The 13,400-nt window shown below is 34.7% G+C and overlaps 1 protein-coding gene and 13 non-coding genes across 15 annotated transcripts in view; 1 reads left to right on the top strand and 13 right to left on the bottom strand.

Moving 5' to 3' along the window:
* The first annotated feature begins 678 nt into the window (after positions 1–678).
* Positions 679–13,400, top strand: part of LOC114458269 (protein CEBPZOS) — a 13,326-nt gene continuing 604 nt past the window's right edge. Inside the window, exons 1-3 of one of the 2 annotated variants that reach the window (XM_028440639.1) lie at positions 679–823; positions 12,824–12,941; positions 13,051–13,095. In XM_028440639.1, the coding sequence (XP_028296440.1) occupies positions 12,824–12,941; positions 13,051–13,095 (163 nt within the window). In that variant the 5' untranslated portion in view covers positions 679–823. Of the gene's footprint in view, positions 824–12,804; positions 12,942–13,050; positions 13,096–13,400 lie in introns of both variants that reach the window. The other variant, XM_028440640.1, reaches the window with a different exon arrangement.
* On the bottom strand, positions 3,441–3,530 carry trnar-ucu (transfer RNA arginine (anticodon UCU)). The gene is given in 2 exon segments: positions 3,441–3,476; positions 3,494–3,530. It is a non-coding gene; the product is annotated as a tRNA-Arg (tRNA).
* On the bottom strand, positions 4,397–4,486 carry trnar-ucu (transfer RNA arginine (anticodon UCU)). Its single transcript is given in 2 exon segments — positions 4,397–4,432; positions 4,450–4,486. It is a non-coding gene; the product is annotated as a tRNA-Arg (tRNA).
* Positions 5,091–5,180, bottom strand: trnar-ucu (transfer RNA arginine (anticodon UCU)). Its single transcript is given in 2 exon segments — positions 5,091–5,126; positions 5,144–5,180. It is a non-coding gene; the product is annotated as a tRNA-Arg (tRNA).
* On the bottom strand, positions 5,980–6,069 carry trnar-ucu (transfer RNA arginine (anticodon UCU)). Its single transcript is given in 2 exon segments — positions 5,980–6,015; positions 6,033–6,069. It is a non-coding gene; the product is annotated as a tRNA-Arg (tRNA).
* On the bottom strand, positions 6,674–6,763 carry trnar-ucu (transfer RNA arginine (anticodon UCU)). The gene is given in 2 exon segments: positions 6,674–6,709; positions 6,727–6,763. It is a non-coding gene; the product is annotated as a tRNA-Arg (tRNA).
* Positions 7,342–7,431, bottom strand: trnar-ucu (transfer RNA arginine (anticodon UCU)). The gene is given in 2 exon segments: positions 7,342–7,377; positions 7,395–7,431. It is a non-coding gene; the product is annotated as a tRNA-Arg (tRNA).
* Positions 8,036–8,125, bottom strand: trnar-ucu (transfer RNA arginine (anticodon UCU)). Its single transcript is given in 2 exon segments — positions 8,036–8,071; positions 8,089–8,125. It is a non-coding gene; the product is annotated as a tRNA-Arg (tRNA).
* On the bottom strand, positions 8,724–8,813 carry trnar-ucu (transfer RNA arginine (anticodon UCU)). The gene is given in 2 exon segments: positions 8,724–8,759; positions 8,777–8,813. It is a non-coding gene; the product is annotated as a tRNA-Arg (tRNA).
* trnar-ucu (transfer RNA arginine (anticodon UCU)) lies at positions 9,392–9,481 on the bottom strand. Its single transcript is given in 2 exon segments — positions 9,392–9,427; positions 9,445–9,481. It is a non-coding gene; the product is annotated as a tRNA-Arg (tRNA).
* Positions 10,086–10,175, bottom strand: trnar-ucu (transfer RNA arginine (anticodon UCU)). Its single transcript is given in 2 exon segments — positions 10,086–10,121; positions 10,139–10,175. It is a non-coding gene; the product is annotated as a tRNA-Arg (tRNA).
* Positions 10,814–10,903, bottom strand: trnar-ucu (transfer RNA arginine (anticodon UCU)). The gene is given in 2 exon segments: positions 10,814–10,849; positions 10,867–10,903. It is a non-coding gene; the product is annotated as a tRNA-Arg (tRNA).
* On the bottom strand, positions 11,508–11,597 carry trnar-ucu (transfer RNA arginine (anticodon UCU)). Its single transcript is given in 2 exon segments — positions 11,508–11,543; positions 11,561–11,597. It is a non-coding gene; the product is annotated as a tRNA-Arg (tRNA).
* Positions 11,967–12,056, bottom strand: trnar-ucu (transfer RNA arginine (anticodon UCU)). Its single transcript is given in 2 exon segments — positions 11,967–12,002; positions 12,020–12,056. It is a non-coding gene; the product is annotated as a tRNA-Arg (tRNA).

The following is a 13,400-nucleotide window of genomic DNA, read 5'->3' as shown; positions in this document are numbered from 1 at the left end:
AGCTATAATTGTTTTTAGTTTTAAAATAAAAACTAATCTGCCTGTCAGTCAATTATATTAATTAAAAATACCATTAAAAAGTGCAGCTTTCACATGCACACTTGGTATTTTATTCACAGAAAGACAAAAATACTGAATGAAAATAAATCAAATTCAAGTTATGCTGATATAAGTCACATTTCTCATTCCTTTTTGATGCCAACTGAAAATATTTAATTTCAAATCGTTTGGTTTATCTGAGCAGGAATGTTAAAGTTTTAACTTCAAAGTGACAGAAATTTTAACAGGAGCAAAAAAAATGGAAATAACGCATTAAATGAAATAAAAAGAGTGGAGACAACGTTCAGTGGTATTTTTTCTTATTGTATTTATTATTAAATTAAATAATTAATTAATACACAGACACAATAAAATATTTAACAAGTAAACATATATAATAAAATACATAACATAATGCTGAACATTTTCTTATTGTATATTTTCTTAGATTATAATGCATAGATATCATTTTATAATTTTTTATACATTTCATATTTTTAAAAGAGGGTGATACAAATTTTTACATATAGCATGAATAAACATTTATTAAATGTGTAATTCTTCTTTTATATCATTTATTACGGCTTTAAAACCCGAACGTCAAATCGCGCTTGTCCCGGTTTGTCCTCTATCGGCTTCCGTCTGCTTGGTTAGCATGTAGCCTGTTAGCTTCTACGTTCACCAGCTGTAGGTCGTTAAAACTGTGTTGTTTTATCGTTGATTTGGCATATTTGACGCCTTTATTTCAGTCGTTAATGATTCGGGTGTGTTTAATCCTGTAAAGGTGAGTGAATTTAGCGAAGGTTAATGTTAATAATGAAATAAAAACATTAGGTTTTACTCCTTTAACTAAACAGGAGCATTTTATACAACAAACTAATCAGTTATTGTTAAAATAAGACGCTTTTAAAATATGATTTACTGCCGAAATACTTTGGCCACAGCATTTTATGTTAATATCTATGTATAAATATCACTAATTTAATGAAATATTTTGTGGTTAAAGATGTTTTATTTAATGTGAACAAAAATACTGAATGGTGCTTTGTCCAAAATACATTTGTAAATATATGTAAAGAAAAATAAATGTATGAATGTTTATGGCAAGCTGTTTAGGAAATGATACATATTGTCTGCTATAGTAAAGTATAAAAATGAGGGGGGGGAACATTTTTTCTAAGATAAGGGAATAATAAGACATAACAATGGAAGAATTTGGGATTTTTTTTCTGAGATAAGGCTATAGTAAGTCATAAGAATATAAACATTTTTGATTTTTTCCCCCGTGAGATAAGGTTATATATATATAAATGTTTTTTTTTTTTTTTTTTAATATATAATATATATAAGGCTATAATAATAACTTGGCATAAAAATTGAAAAAAAAAAAATTGGAAGCTAGTGCAAATATCATGAGCACACTTAAACTGTGGTGAAATAAGTAAGGCATGAAAAATTTGAAAAACACCCACATTTCATCTCAGAAGCTAAACAGAGCTTTTTTTGAGGATCTGCTCCTCAAAGATCAAGAGATCGATCAAAGCTACAAAAGCCTTACTAACGCCTTATCTCCGTTTCAAAACTTTTGAAAATTTTGAACCCGTTTTTATGCCTTTCTATAGCCTACTTTTTGTTCTTGGCCGTTGGTCATCTTTCGCGTGTTTTTTGCCTTACTATAGCCTTACCTCCATTTCAAGGCATTTTCATTTTTTTTGCCCATTTTTATGCCTTTTTATAGCCTTACCTCAGTTTTTAGGTGTTTGAATTTTTTTCGTCCATTTTTATGCCTAACTTCCGTTTCAAAACTTTTTCACCCATTTTTATGCCCTACTATAGCCTAATCTTTGTTCTTGGCTGTTGGTCATATTTCACCTGTTTTATTCCTTACTTTAAGAAGCATTAAAAAGAGTCACAGAATCTTGGCTCTGGTGGGACTTGAACCCACAGCCTTTGAAATACTTACAAACACTACCTAGAAGTCCAATGTGCTATCTATTGCGCCACAAAGCCTATGTCATGTGATACTTAGATTTTTTTCTGTGGATCTGCTCCTCAAAGATCAAAAGCTCGATCAAAGCTACAAAAGCCTCACTAACACCTTTTCTCTGTTTAGAAACTTTTGAAATTTTTTTTACCTGTTTTTATGCCTTACTATAGTCTTACCTTTGTTTGAAACTTTTAAAAAATTTTCGCCTGTTTTTTGCCTTACAATAGCCTTACCTCCATTTCGAGGCATTTAAATTTTTTTCCCCCTTTATTATGCCTTACTTTAATCTTACCTCAGTTTTTAGGTGTTTGAATTTTTTTTCCCCCATTTTTATGCCTTACTTTAGCCTCATCTCAGTTTTTAGGTGTTTGAAATTTTTTCGCCCACTTTCATGCCTAACCTCTATTTCGAAACTTTTGAAATGTTTTCGCTCGTTTTTTTGCCTTACTGTAGCCTGACTTCCATTTCGAGGCGTTTGAATTTTTTTCGCCCATTTTTTTGCCATACTAAAGCCTTAACTCTGTTTAAAACTTTAAAAAAAAATTCGTCTGTTTTTATGCCTTCCTTTAGCCTTACCTCAGTTTTTAGGCGTTTGAATTTTTTTCGCCCACTTTTATGCCTCACCTCCATTTCAAAACTTTTTCACCTGTTTTTATGCCTTACTATAGCCTATTTTCCGTTGGTCATATTTAGCCCATTTTGTTCCTTACGCAATAAAAAGATTCACAGAATCTTGACTCTGGTAGGACTTGCACCCACAACCTTTGAATTGCTTAGAAACACTACTTAGATGTCCAATGCGCTATCCATTGCGCCACAGAGCCTATGTCATGAGAGTGTTAAATTTTTTTGAGGATCTGCTTCTCAAAGATCAAAAGATCGATCAAAGCAACAAAAGTCTTACTAACGCCTTATCTCCGTTTCAAAACTTTTGAAATTTTTTAGCTAATTTTTTTGCCTTACTATAGCATGACCTCCATTTCGAGGCGTTTTAATTTTTTTTCGCCCACTTTTATGCCTAGCCTCTGTTTCAAAACTTTTTCACCCGTTCTTTTGCCTTACTATAGCCTGACCTCTGTTTAAAACTTTCAAAATTTTTTCGCCTGTTTTTTGCCTTACTATAGCCTAACCACAGTTTTTAGGTGTTTGAAATTTTTTCGCCCACTTTTATGCCTATCCTTTATTTCGAAACTTTTGAAATGTTTTCGCTCGTTTTTTTTGCCTTATTATAGCCCGACCTCCATTTCAAGGCGTTTGAAATTTTTTTGCCCACTTTTATGCCTGACCTCCGTTTCAAAACTTTTTCACCTGTTTTTATGCCTTTCTATAGCCTATTTTCCGTTCTTGGCCGTTGGTCATATTTAGCCCATTTTATTCCTTTCTTTAGGAAGCAATAAAAAGATTCACAGAATCTTGACTCTGGTGGGACTTGAACCCACAACCTTTGAATTACTTAGAAACAGTACCTAGAAGTCCAACGCGCTTTCCATTGCGCCACAAAGCCTGTCATGGGATTCTTAAATTTTTTTGAGGATCTGCTTCTCAAAGATCAAAAGATCGATCAAAGCAACAAAAGTCTTACTAACGCCTTATCTCCGTTTCAAAACTTTTGAAATTTTTTAGGTAATTTTTTTGCCTTACTATAGCATGACCTCCATTTCGAGTCGTTTTAATTTTTTCGCCCACTTTTATGCCTAGCCTCTGTTTCAAAACTTTTTCACCCATTCTTTTGCCTTACTATAGCCTGACCTCTGTTTAAAACTTTTAAAAAATTTTCACCTGTTTTTTGCCTTACTATAGCCTAACCACAGTTTTTAGGTGTTGGAAATTTTTTCGCCCACTTTTATGCCTAACCTTTATTTCGAAACTTTTGAAATGTTTTCGCTCATTTTTTTTGCCTTATTATAGCCCGACCTCCATTTCGAGGAGTTTTAATTTTTTTCGCCCACTTTTATGCCTTACTTTCGCCTTACCTCAGTTTTTAGGCGTTTGAATTTTTTTCGCCCACTTTTATGCTTGACCTCCGTTTCAAAACTTTTTCACTCGTTTTTATGCCTTACTATAGCCTGACCTCTGTTTAAAACTTTTAAATTTTTTTTGCCTGTTTTTATGCCTTACTTTCGCCTTACCTCAGTTTTTAGGCGTTTGAATTTTTTTCGCCCACTTTTATGCCTAGCCTCTGTTTCAAAACTTTGTCACCCGTTTTTATGCCTTACTACTTACTTTAGCCTTACCTTTGTTCAAAACTTTTAAAAAAAATTTGCCCGTTTTTATGCCTTACTATTTCCTTTTTTCTGTTCTTGGCCGTTGGTCATATTGAGCCCGTTTTATTCCTTACTTTAGGAAGCAATATAAAGATTCACAGAATCTTGACTCTGGTGGGACTTGAACCCACAACCTTTGAATTTCTTAGAAACACTACCTAGAAGTCCAATGCGCTAGCCATTGCGCCACAGAGCCTATGTCTTGAAATTCTTTTTGAGGATCTTTTTGAGGATCTGCTTCTCAAAGATCAAAGGCTCGATCAAAGCAACAAAAGTCATACTAACGCCTTATCTCCGTTTCAAAACTTTTGAAATTTTTTAGGTAATTTTTTTGCCTTACTATAGCATGACCTCCATTTCGAGGCGTTTTAATTTTTTTCGCCCACTTTTATGCCTTACTTTAGCCTTACCTCAGTTTTTAGGCGTTTGAATTTTTTTCGCCCACTTTTATGCCTAGCCTCTGTTTCAAAACTTTTTCACTCGTTTTTATGCCTTACTATAGCCTGACCTCTGTTTAAAACTTTTAAATTTTTTTTGCCTGTTTTTATGCCTTACTTTCGCCTTACCTCAGTTTTTAGGCGTTTGAATTTTTTTCGCCCACTTTTATGCCTAGCCTCTGTTTCAAAACTTTTTCAACCGTTTTTATGCCTTAATATATCCTTACCTTTGTTCAAAACTTTAAAAAAAAATTTGCCCGTTTTTATGCCTTACTATTGCCTATTTTCTGTTCTTGGCCGTTGGTCATATTGAGCCCGTTTTATTCCTTACTTTAGGAAGCAATATAAAGATTCACAGAATCTTGACTCTGGTGGGACTTGAACCCACAACCTTTGAATTACTTAGAAACACTACCTAGAAGTCCAATGCGCTATCCATTGCGCCACAGAGCCTATGTCTTTAAATTGCTAAAATTTTTTGATGATCTGCTTCTCAAAGATCAAAAGATCGATCAAAGCAACAAAAGTCATACTAACTCCTTATCTCCGTTTCAAAACTTTTGATGTTTTTTTTGCCTTACTATAGCATGACTTCCATTTCGAGGCGTTTTAATTTTTTTCACCCACTTTTATGCCTAGCCTCTGTTTCAAAACTTTTTCACCCATTCTTTTGCCTTACTATAGTCTGACCTCTGTTTAAAACTTTTAAAATTTTTTCACCTGTTTTTTGCCTTACTATAGCCTAACCACAGTTTTTAGGTGTTTGAAATTTTTTCGCCCACTTTTATGCCTAACCTTTATTTCGAAACTTTTGAAATGTTTTTGCTCGTTTTTTTTGCCTTATTATAGCCCGACCTCCATTTCAAGGCGTTTTAATTTTTTTCGCCCACTTTTATGCTTGACCTCCGTTTCAAAACTTTTTCACTCGTTTTTATGCCTTACTATAGCCTGACCTCTGTTTAAAACTTTAAAAAAATTTTTGCCTGTTTTTATGCCATACTTTCGCCTTACCTCAGTTTTTAGGCGTTTGAATTTTTTTCGCCCACTTTTATGCCTAGCCTCTGTTTCAAAACTTTGTCACCCGTTTTTATGCCTTACTACTTACTTTAGCCTTACCTTTGTTCAAAACTTTAAAAAAAATTTTGCCCGTTTTTATGCCTTACTATTGCCTATTTTCTGTTCTTGGTAGTTGGTCATATTGAGCCCGTTTTATTCCTTACTTTAGGAAGCAATAAAAAGATTCACAGAGTCTTGACTCTGGTGGGACTTGAACCCACAACCTTTGAATTACTTAGAAACACTACCTAGAAGTCCAATGCGCTATCCATTGCACCACAGAGCCTATGTCTTGAAATTCTTTTTGAGGATCTTTTTGAGGATCTGCTTCTCAAAGATCAAAAGATCGATCAAAGCAACAAAAGTCATACTAACGCCTTATCTCCGTTTCAAAACTTTTGAAATTTTTTAGGTAATTTTTTTGCCTTACTATAGCATGACCTCCATTTCGAGGCGTTTTAATTTTTTTCGCCCACTTTTATGCCTTACTTTAGCCTTACCTCAGTTTTTAGGCGTTTGAATTTTTTTCGCCCACTTTTATGCTTGACCTCCGTTTCAAAACTTTTTCACTCGTTTTTATGCCTTACTATAGCCTGACCTCTGTTTAAAACTTTTAAATTTTTTTTGCCTGTTTTTATGCCTTACTTTCGCCTTACCTCAGTTTTTAGGCGTTTGAATTTTTTTCGCCCACTTTTATGCCTAGCCTCTGTTTCAAAACTTTTTCAACCGTTTTTATGCCTTAATATATCCTTACCTTTGTTCAAAACTTTAAAAAAAAATTTGCCCGTTTTTATGCCTTACTATTGCCTATTTTCTGTTCTTGGCCGTTGGTCATATTGAGCCCGTTTTATTCCTTACTTTAGGAAGTAATATAAAGATTCACAGAATCTTGACTCTGGTGGGACTTGAACCCACAACCTTTGAATTACTTAGAAACACTACCTAGAAGTCCAATGCGCTATCCATTGCGCCACAGAGCCTATGTCTTTAAACTCTTAAAATTTTTTGATGATCTGCTTCTCAAAGATCAAAAGATCGATCAAAGCAACAAAAGTCATACTAACGCCTTATCTCCGTTTCAAAACTTTTGATATTTTTTTTGCCTTACTATAGCATGACTTCCATTTCGAGGCGTTTTAATTTTTTTCGCCCACTTTTATGCCTAGCCTCTGTTTCAAAACTTTTTCACCCATTCTTTTGCCTTACTATAGTCTGACCTCTGTTTAAAACTTTTAAAATTTTTTCACCTGTTTTTTGCCTTACTATAGCCTAACCACAGTTTTTAGGTGTTTGAAATTTTTTCGCCCACTTTTATGCCTAACCTTTATTTCGAAACTTTTGAAATGTTTTTGCTCGTTTTTTTTGCCTTATTATAGCCCGACCTCCATTTCAAGGCGTTTGAATTTTTTTTGCCCACTTTTATGCCTGACCTCCGTTTCAAAACTTTTTCACCCGTTTTTATGCCTTACTATAGCCTATTTTCTGTTCTTGGCCGTTGGTCATATTGAGCCCGTTTTATTCCTTACTTTAGGAAGCAATAAAAAGATTCACAGAATCTTGACTCTGGTGGGACTTGAACCCACAACCTTTGAATTACTTAGAAACACTACCTAGAAGTCCAATGCGCTATCCATTGCGCCACAGAGCCTATGTCTTGAAATTCTTTTTGAGGATCTTTTTGAGGATCTGCTTCTCAAAGATCAAAGGATCGATCAAAGCAACAAAAGTCATACTAACGCCTTATCTCCGTTTCAAAACTTTTGAAATTTTTTAGGTAATTTTTTTGCCTTACTATAGCATGACCTCCATTTCGAGGCGTTTTAATTTTTTTCGCCCACTTTTATGCCTTACTTTAGCATTACCTGAGTTTTTAGGCGTTTGAATTTTTTTCGCCCACTTTTATGCTTGACCTCCGTTTCAAAACTTTTTCACTCGTTTTTATGCCTTACTATAGCCTGACCTCTGTTTAAAACTTTTAAATTTTTTTTGCCTGTTTTTATGCCTTACTTTCGCCTTACCTCAGTTTTTAGGCGTTTGAATTTTTTTCGCCCACTTTTATGCCTAGCCTCTGTTTCAAAACTTTTTCAACCGTTTTTATGCCTTAATATATCCTTACCTTTGTTCAAAACTTTAAAAAAAAATTTGCCCGTTTTTATGCCTTACTATTGCCTATTTTCTGTTCTTGGCCGTTGGTCATATTTAGCCCGTTTTATTCCTTACTTTAGGAAGCAATATTAAGATTCACAGAATCTTGACTCTGGTGGGACTTGAACCCACAACCTTTGAATTACTTAGAAACACTACCTAGAAGTCCAATGCGCTATCCATTGCGCCACAGAGCCTATGTCTTTAAATTGCTAAAATTTTTTGATGATCTGCTTCTCAAAGATCAAAGGATCGATCAAAGCAACAAAAGTCATACTAACGCCTTATCTCCGTTTCAAAACTTTTGAAATTTTTTAGGTAATTTTTTTGCCTTACTATAGCATGACCTCCATTTCGAGGCGTTTTAATTTTTTTCGCCCACTTTTATGCCTTACTTTAGCATTACCTGAGTTTTTAGGCGTTTGAATTTTTTTCGCCCACTTTTATGCTTGACCTCCGTTTCAAAACTTTTTCACTCGTTTTTATGCCTTACTATAGCCTGACCTCTGTTTAAAACTTTTAAATTTTTTTTGCCTGTTTTTATGCCTTACTTTCGCCTTACCTCAGTTTTTAGGCGTTTGAATTTTTTTCGCCCACTTTTATGCCTAGCCTCTGTTTCAAAACTTTTTCAACCGTTTTTATGCCTTAATATATCCTTACCTTTGTTCAAAACTTTAAAAAAAATTTGCCCGTTTTTATGCCTTACTATTGCCTATTTTCTGTTCTTGGCCGTTGGTCATATTGAGCCCGTTTTATTCCTTACTTTAGGAAGCAATATTAAGATTCACAGAATCTTGACTCTGGTGGGACTTGAACCCACAACCTTTGAATTACTTAGAAACACTACCTAGAAGTCCAATGCGCTATCCATTGCGCCACAGAGCCTATGTCTTTAAATTGCTAAAATTTTTTGATGATCTGCTTCTCAAAGATCAAAAGATCGATCAAAGCAACAAAAGTCATACTAACGCCTTATCTCCGTTTCAAAACTTTTGATGTTTTTTTTGCCTTACTATAGCATGACTTCCATTTCGAGGCGTTTTAATTTTTTTCGCCCACTTTTATGCCTAGCCTCTGTTTCAAAACTTTTTCACCCATTCTTTTGCCTTACTATAGTCTGACCTCTGTTTAAAACTTTTAAAATTTTTTCACCTGTTTTTTGCCTTACTATAGCCTAACCACAGTTTTTAGGTGTTTGAAATTTTTTCGCCCACTTTTATGCCTAACCTTTATTTCGAAACTTTTGAAATGTTTTTGCTCGTTTTTTTTGCCTTATTATAGCCCGACCTCCATTTCAAGGCGTTTGAATTTTTTTTGCCCACTTTTATGCCTGACCTCCGTTTCAAAACTTTTTCACCCGTTTTTATGCCTTACTATAGCCTATTTTCTGTTCTTGGCCGTTGGTCATATTGAGCCCGTTTTATTCCTTACTTTAGGAAGCAATAAAAAGATTCACAGAATCTTGACTCTGGTGGGACTTGAACCCACAACCTTTGAATTACTTAGAAACACTACCTAGAAGTCCAATGCGCTATCCATTGCGCCACAGAGCCTATGTCTTGAAATTCTTTTTGAGGATCTTTTTGAGGATCTGCTTCTCAAAGATCAAAGGATCGATCAAAGCAACAAAAGTCATACTAACGCCTTATCTCCGTTTCAAAACTTTTGAAATTTTTTAGGTAATTTTTTTGCCTTACTATAGCATGACCTCCATTTCGAGGCGTTTTAATTTTTTTCGCCCACTTTTATGCCTTACTTTAGCATTACCTGAGTTTTTAGGCGTTTGAATTTTTTTCGCCCACTTTTATGCTTGACCTCCGTTTCAAAACTTTTTCACTCGTTTTTATGCCTTACTATAGCCTGACCTCTGTTTAAAACTTTTAAATTTTTTTTGCCTGTTTTTATGCCTTACTTTCGCCTTACCTCAGTTTTTAGGCGTTTGAATTTTTTTCGCCCACTTTTATGCCTAGCCTCTGTTTCAAAACTTTTTCAACCGTTTTTATGCCTTAATATATCCTTACCTTTGTTCAAAACTTTAAAAAAAAATTTGCCCGTTTTTATGCCTTACTATTGCCTATTTTCTGTTCTTGGCCGTTGGTCATATTGAGCCCGTTTTATTCCTTACTTTAGGAAGCAATATTAAGATTCACAGAATCTTGACTCTGGTGGGACTTGAACCCACAACCTTTGAATTACTTAGAAACACTACCTAGAAGTCCAATGCGCTATCCATTGCGCCACAGAGCCTATGTCTTTAAATTGCTAAAATTTTTTGATGATCTGCTTCTCAAAGATCAAAAGATCGATCAAAGCAACAAAAGTCATACTAACGCCTTATCTCCGTTTCAAAACTTTTGATGTTTTTTTTTGCCTTACTATAGCATGACTTCCATTTCGAGGCGTTTTAATTTTTTTTCGCCCACTTTTATGCCTAGCCTCTGTTTCAAAACTTTTTCACCCATTCTTTTGCCTTACTATAGTCTGACCTCTGTTTAAAACTTTTAAAATTTTTTCACCTGTTTTTTGCCTTACTATAGCCTAACCACAGTTTTTAGGTGTTTGAAATTTTTTCGCCCACTTTTATGCCTAACCTTTATTTCGAAACTTTTGAAATGTTTTTGCTCGTTTTTTTTGCCTTATTATAGCCCGACCTCCATTTCAAGGCGTTTGAATTTTTTTTGCCCACTTTTATGCCTGACCTCCGTTTCAAAACTTTTTCACCCGTTTTTATGCCTTACTATAGCCTTACCATTGTTCAAAACCTTAAAAAAAATTTCGCTCGTTTTTATGCCTTACTATTGCCTATTTTCCGTTCTTGGCCGTTGGTCATATTGAGCCCGTTTTATTCCTTACTTTAGGAAGCAATAAAAAGATTCACAGATTTGTGACTCTGGTGGGACTTGAACCCACAACCTCTGAATTACTTAGAAACACTACCTAGAAGTCCAATGCGCTATCCATTGCGCCACAGAGCCTATGTCTTGAAATTCTTTTTGAGGATCTTTTTGAGGATCTGCTTCTCAAAGATCAAAGGATCGATCAAAGCAACAAAAGTCATACTAACGCCTTATCTCCGTTTCAAAACTTTTGAAATTTTTTAGGTAATTTTTTTGCCTTACTATAGCATGACCTCCATTTCGAGGCGTTTTAATTTTTTTCGCCCACTTTTATGCCTTACTTTAGCCTTACCTCAGTTTTTAGGCGTTTGAATTTTTTTCGCCCACTTTTATGCTTGACCTCTGTTTCAAAACTTTTTCACTCGTTTTTATGCCTTACTATAGCCTGACCTCTGTTTAAAACTTTTAAATTTTTTTTGCCTGTTTTTATGCCTTACTTTCGCCTTACCTCAGTTTTTAGGCGTTTGAATTTTTTTCGCCCACTTTTATGCCTAGCCTCTGTTTCAAAACTTTTTCAACCGTTTTTATGCCTTAATATATCCTTACCTTTGTTCAAAACTTTTAAAAAAAATTTGCCCGTTTTTATGCCTTACTATTGCCTTTTTTCTGTTCTTGGCCGTTGGTCATATTTAGCCCGTTTTATTCCTTACTTTAGGAAGCAATATAAAGATTCACAGAATCTTGACTCTGGTGGGACTTGAACCCACAACCTTTGAATTACTTAGAAACACTACCTAGAAGTCCAATGCGCTTTCCATTGCGCCACAGAGCCTATGTCTTGAAATTCTTAATTTTTTTTGAGGATCTGCTTCTCAAAGATCAAAAGATCGATCAAAGCAACAAAAGTCTTACTAATGCCTTATCTCCGTTTCAAAACTTTTGAAATTTTTTAGGTAATTTTTTTGACCTCCATTTCGAGGCGTTTGAATTTTTTTCGCCCACTTTTATGCTTGACCTCCGTTTCAAAACTTTTTCACCCGTTTTTATGCCTTACTATAGCCTGACCTCTGTTTAAAACTTTTAAAAGAATTTTGCCCGTTTTTATGCCTTACTATTGCCTATTTTCTGTTCTTGGTAGTTGGTCATATTGAGCCCGTTTTATTCCTTACTTTAGGAAGCAATAAAAAGATTCACAGAATCTTGACTCTGGTGGGACTTGAACCCACAACCTTTGAATTACTTAGAAACACTACCTAGAAGTCCAATGCGCTATCCATTGCACCACAGAGCCTATGTCTTTAAACTCTTTTTGAGGATCTGCTTCTCAAAGATCAAAAGATCGATCAAAGCAACAAAAGTCATACTAACGCCTTATCTCCGTTTCAAAACTTTTGAAATTTTTTAGGTAATTTTTTTGCCTTACTATAGCATGACCTCCATTTCGAGGCGTTTTAATTTTTTTCGCCCACTTTTATGCCTTACTTTAGCCTTACCTCAGTTTTTAGGCGTTTGAATTTTTTTCGCCCACTTTTATGCTTGACCTCCGTTTCAAAACTTTTTCACTCGTTTTTATGCCTTACTATAGCCTGACCTCTGTTTAAAACTTTTAAATTTTTTTTGCCTGTTTTTATACCTTACTTTCGCCTTACCTCAGTTTTTAGGCGTTTGAATTTTTTTCGCCCACTTTTATGCCTAGCCTCTGTTTCAAAACTTTGTCACCCATTTTTATGCCTTAATATATCCTTACCTTTGTTCAAAACTTTTAAAAAAATTTTGCCCGTTTTTATGCCTTACTATTGCCTATTTTCCGTTCTTGGTAGTTGGTCATATTGAGCCCGTTTTATTCCTTACTTTAGGAAGCAATAAAAAGATTCACAGAATCTTGACTCTGGTGGGACTTGAACCCACAACCTTTGAATTACTTAGAAACACTACCTAGAAGTCCAATGCACTTTCCATTGCACCACAGAGCCTTCGTCTTCAGTGTTTTAAGTTCTGTACATTTGTAAACTTATACGTTTAAAAGTTTATTTTTTTAGGTTTTTCTTTTATCCTCAGATGGAGCCCAAACGTGGTCAGACGGTGGCAAGGCGGCTGATGAAGGGTGTGATGGTTGCGGAGCTGCTGGGCGTGTTTGGGGTTTACGCCCTGTTTCACATGATGAACAGCAGCAGAGGTAACTTATTAATATTTAATAAATACTAATAATTGAAGACAAATCTAATAAACTGAACCAAACCGTTTTCCTGAGCCTACAGTTCTAACTTCTTCCGTTTCTCTCACAGACTTCAGGAGCTCCATGAACAGAAGGTTCCCATCCATTCTAGAAGGTGAGATTTATATATATATATATAACTTATTAGCAGTGAAATGGTTCATTATTAAAATATTTTTACATCAAAACAAACACTTTCATAATATTTCCTTGTTTAAATAACTTTAGTGGCTGTTAAACTTCCTCAAATTCTACCAAACCTGATAAATAGGGTTAAGAGTCAAACACTGTTACTAATTTTATATATATTTAAGAGTTACATAAATGGAAGAAGCTACGTTCACAATGCTAACCCCTTAGCCTCCCATTTAACAGGAAAAAATCCACATGTGATATAATCCGTAATCATTTATGAAACCT

Source organism: Gouania willdenowi (genome assembly GCF_900634775.1).
Source record: "Gouania willdenowi chromosome 24 unlocalized genomic scaffold, fGouWil2.1 scaffold_320_arrow_ctg1, whole genome shotgun sequence".
In the NCBI taxonomy this organism is placed as follows: domain Eukaryota; kingdom Metazoa; phylum Chordata; class Actinopteri; order Blenniiformes; family Gobiesocidae; genus Gouania; species Gouania willdenowi.
This window is presented reverse-complemented; position numbering and strand designations above follow the sequence as displayed.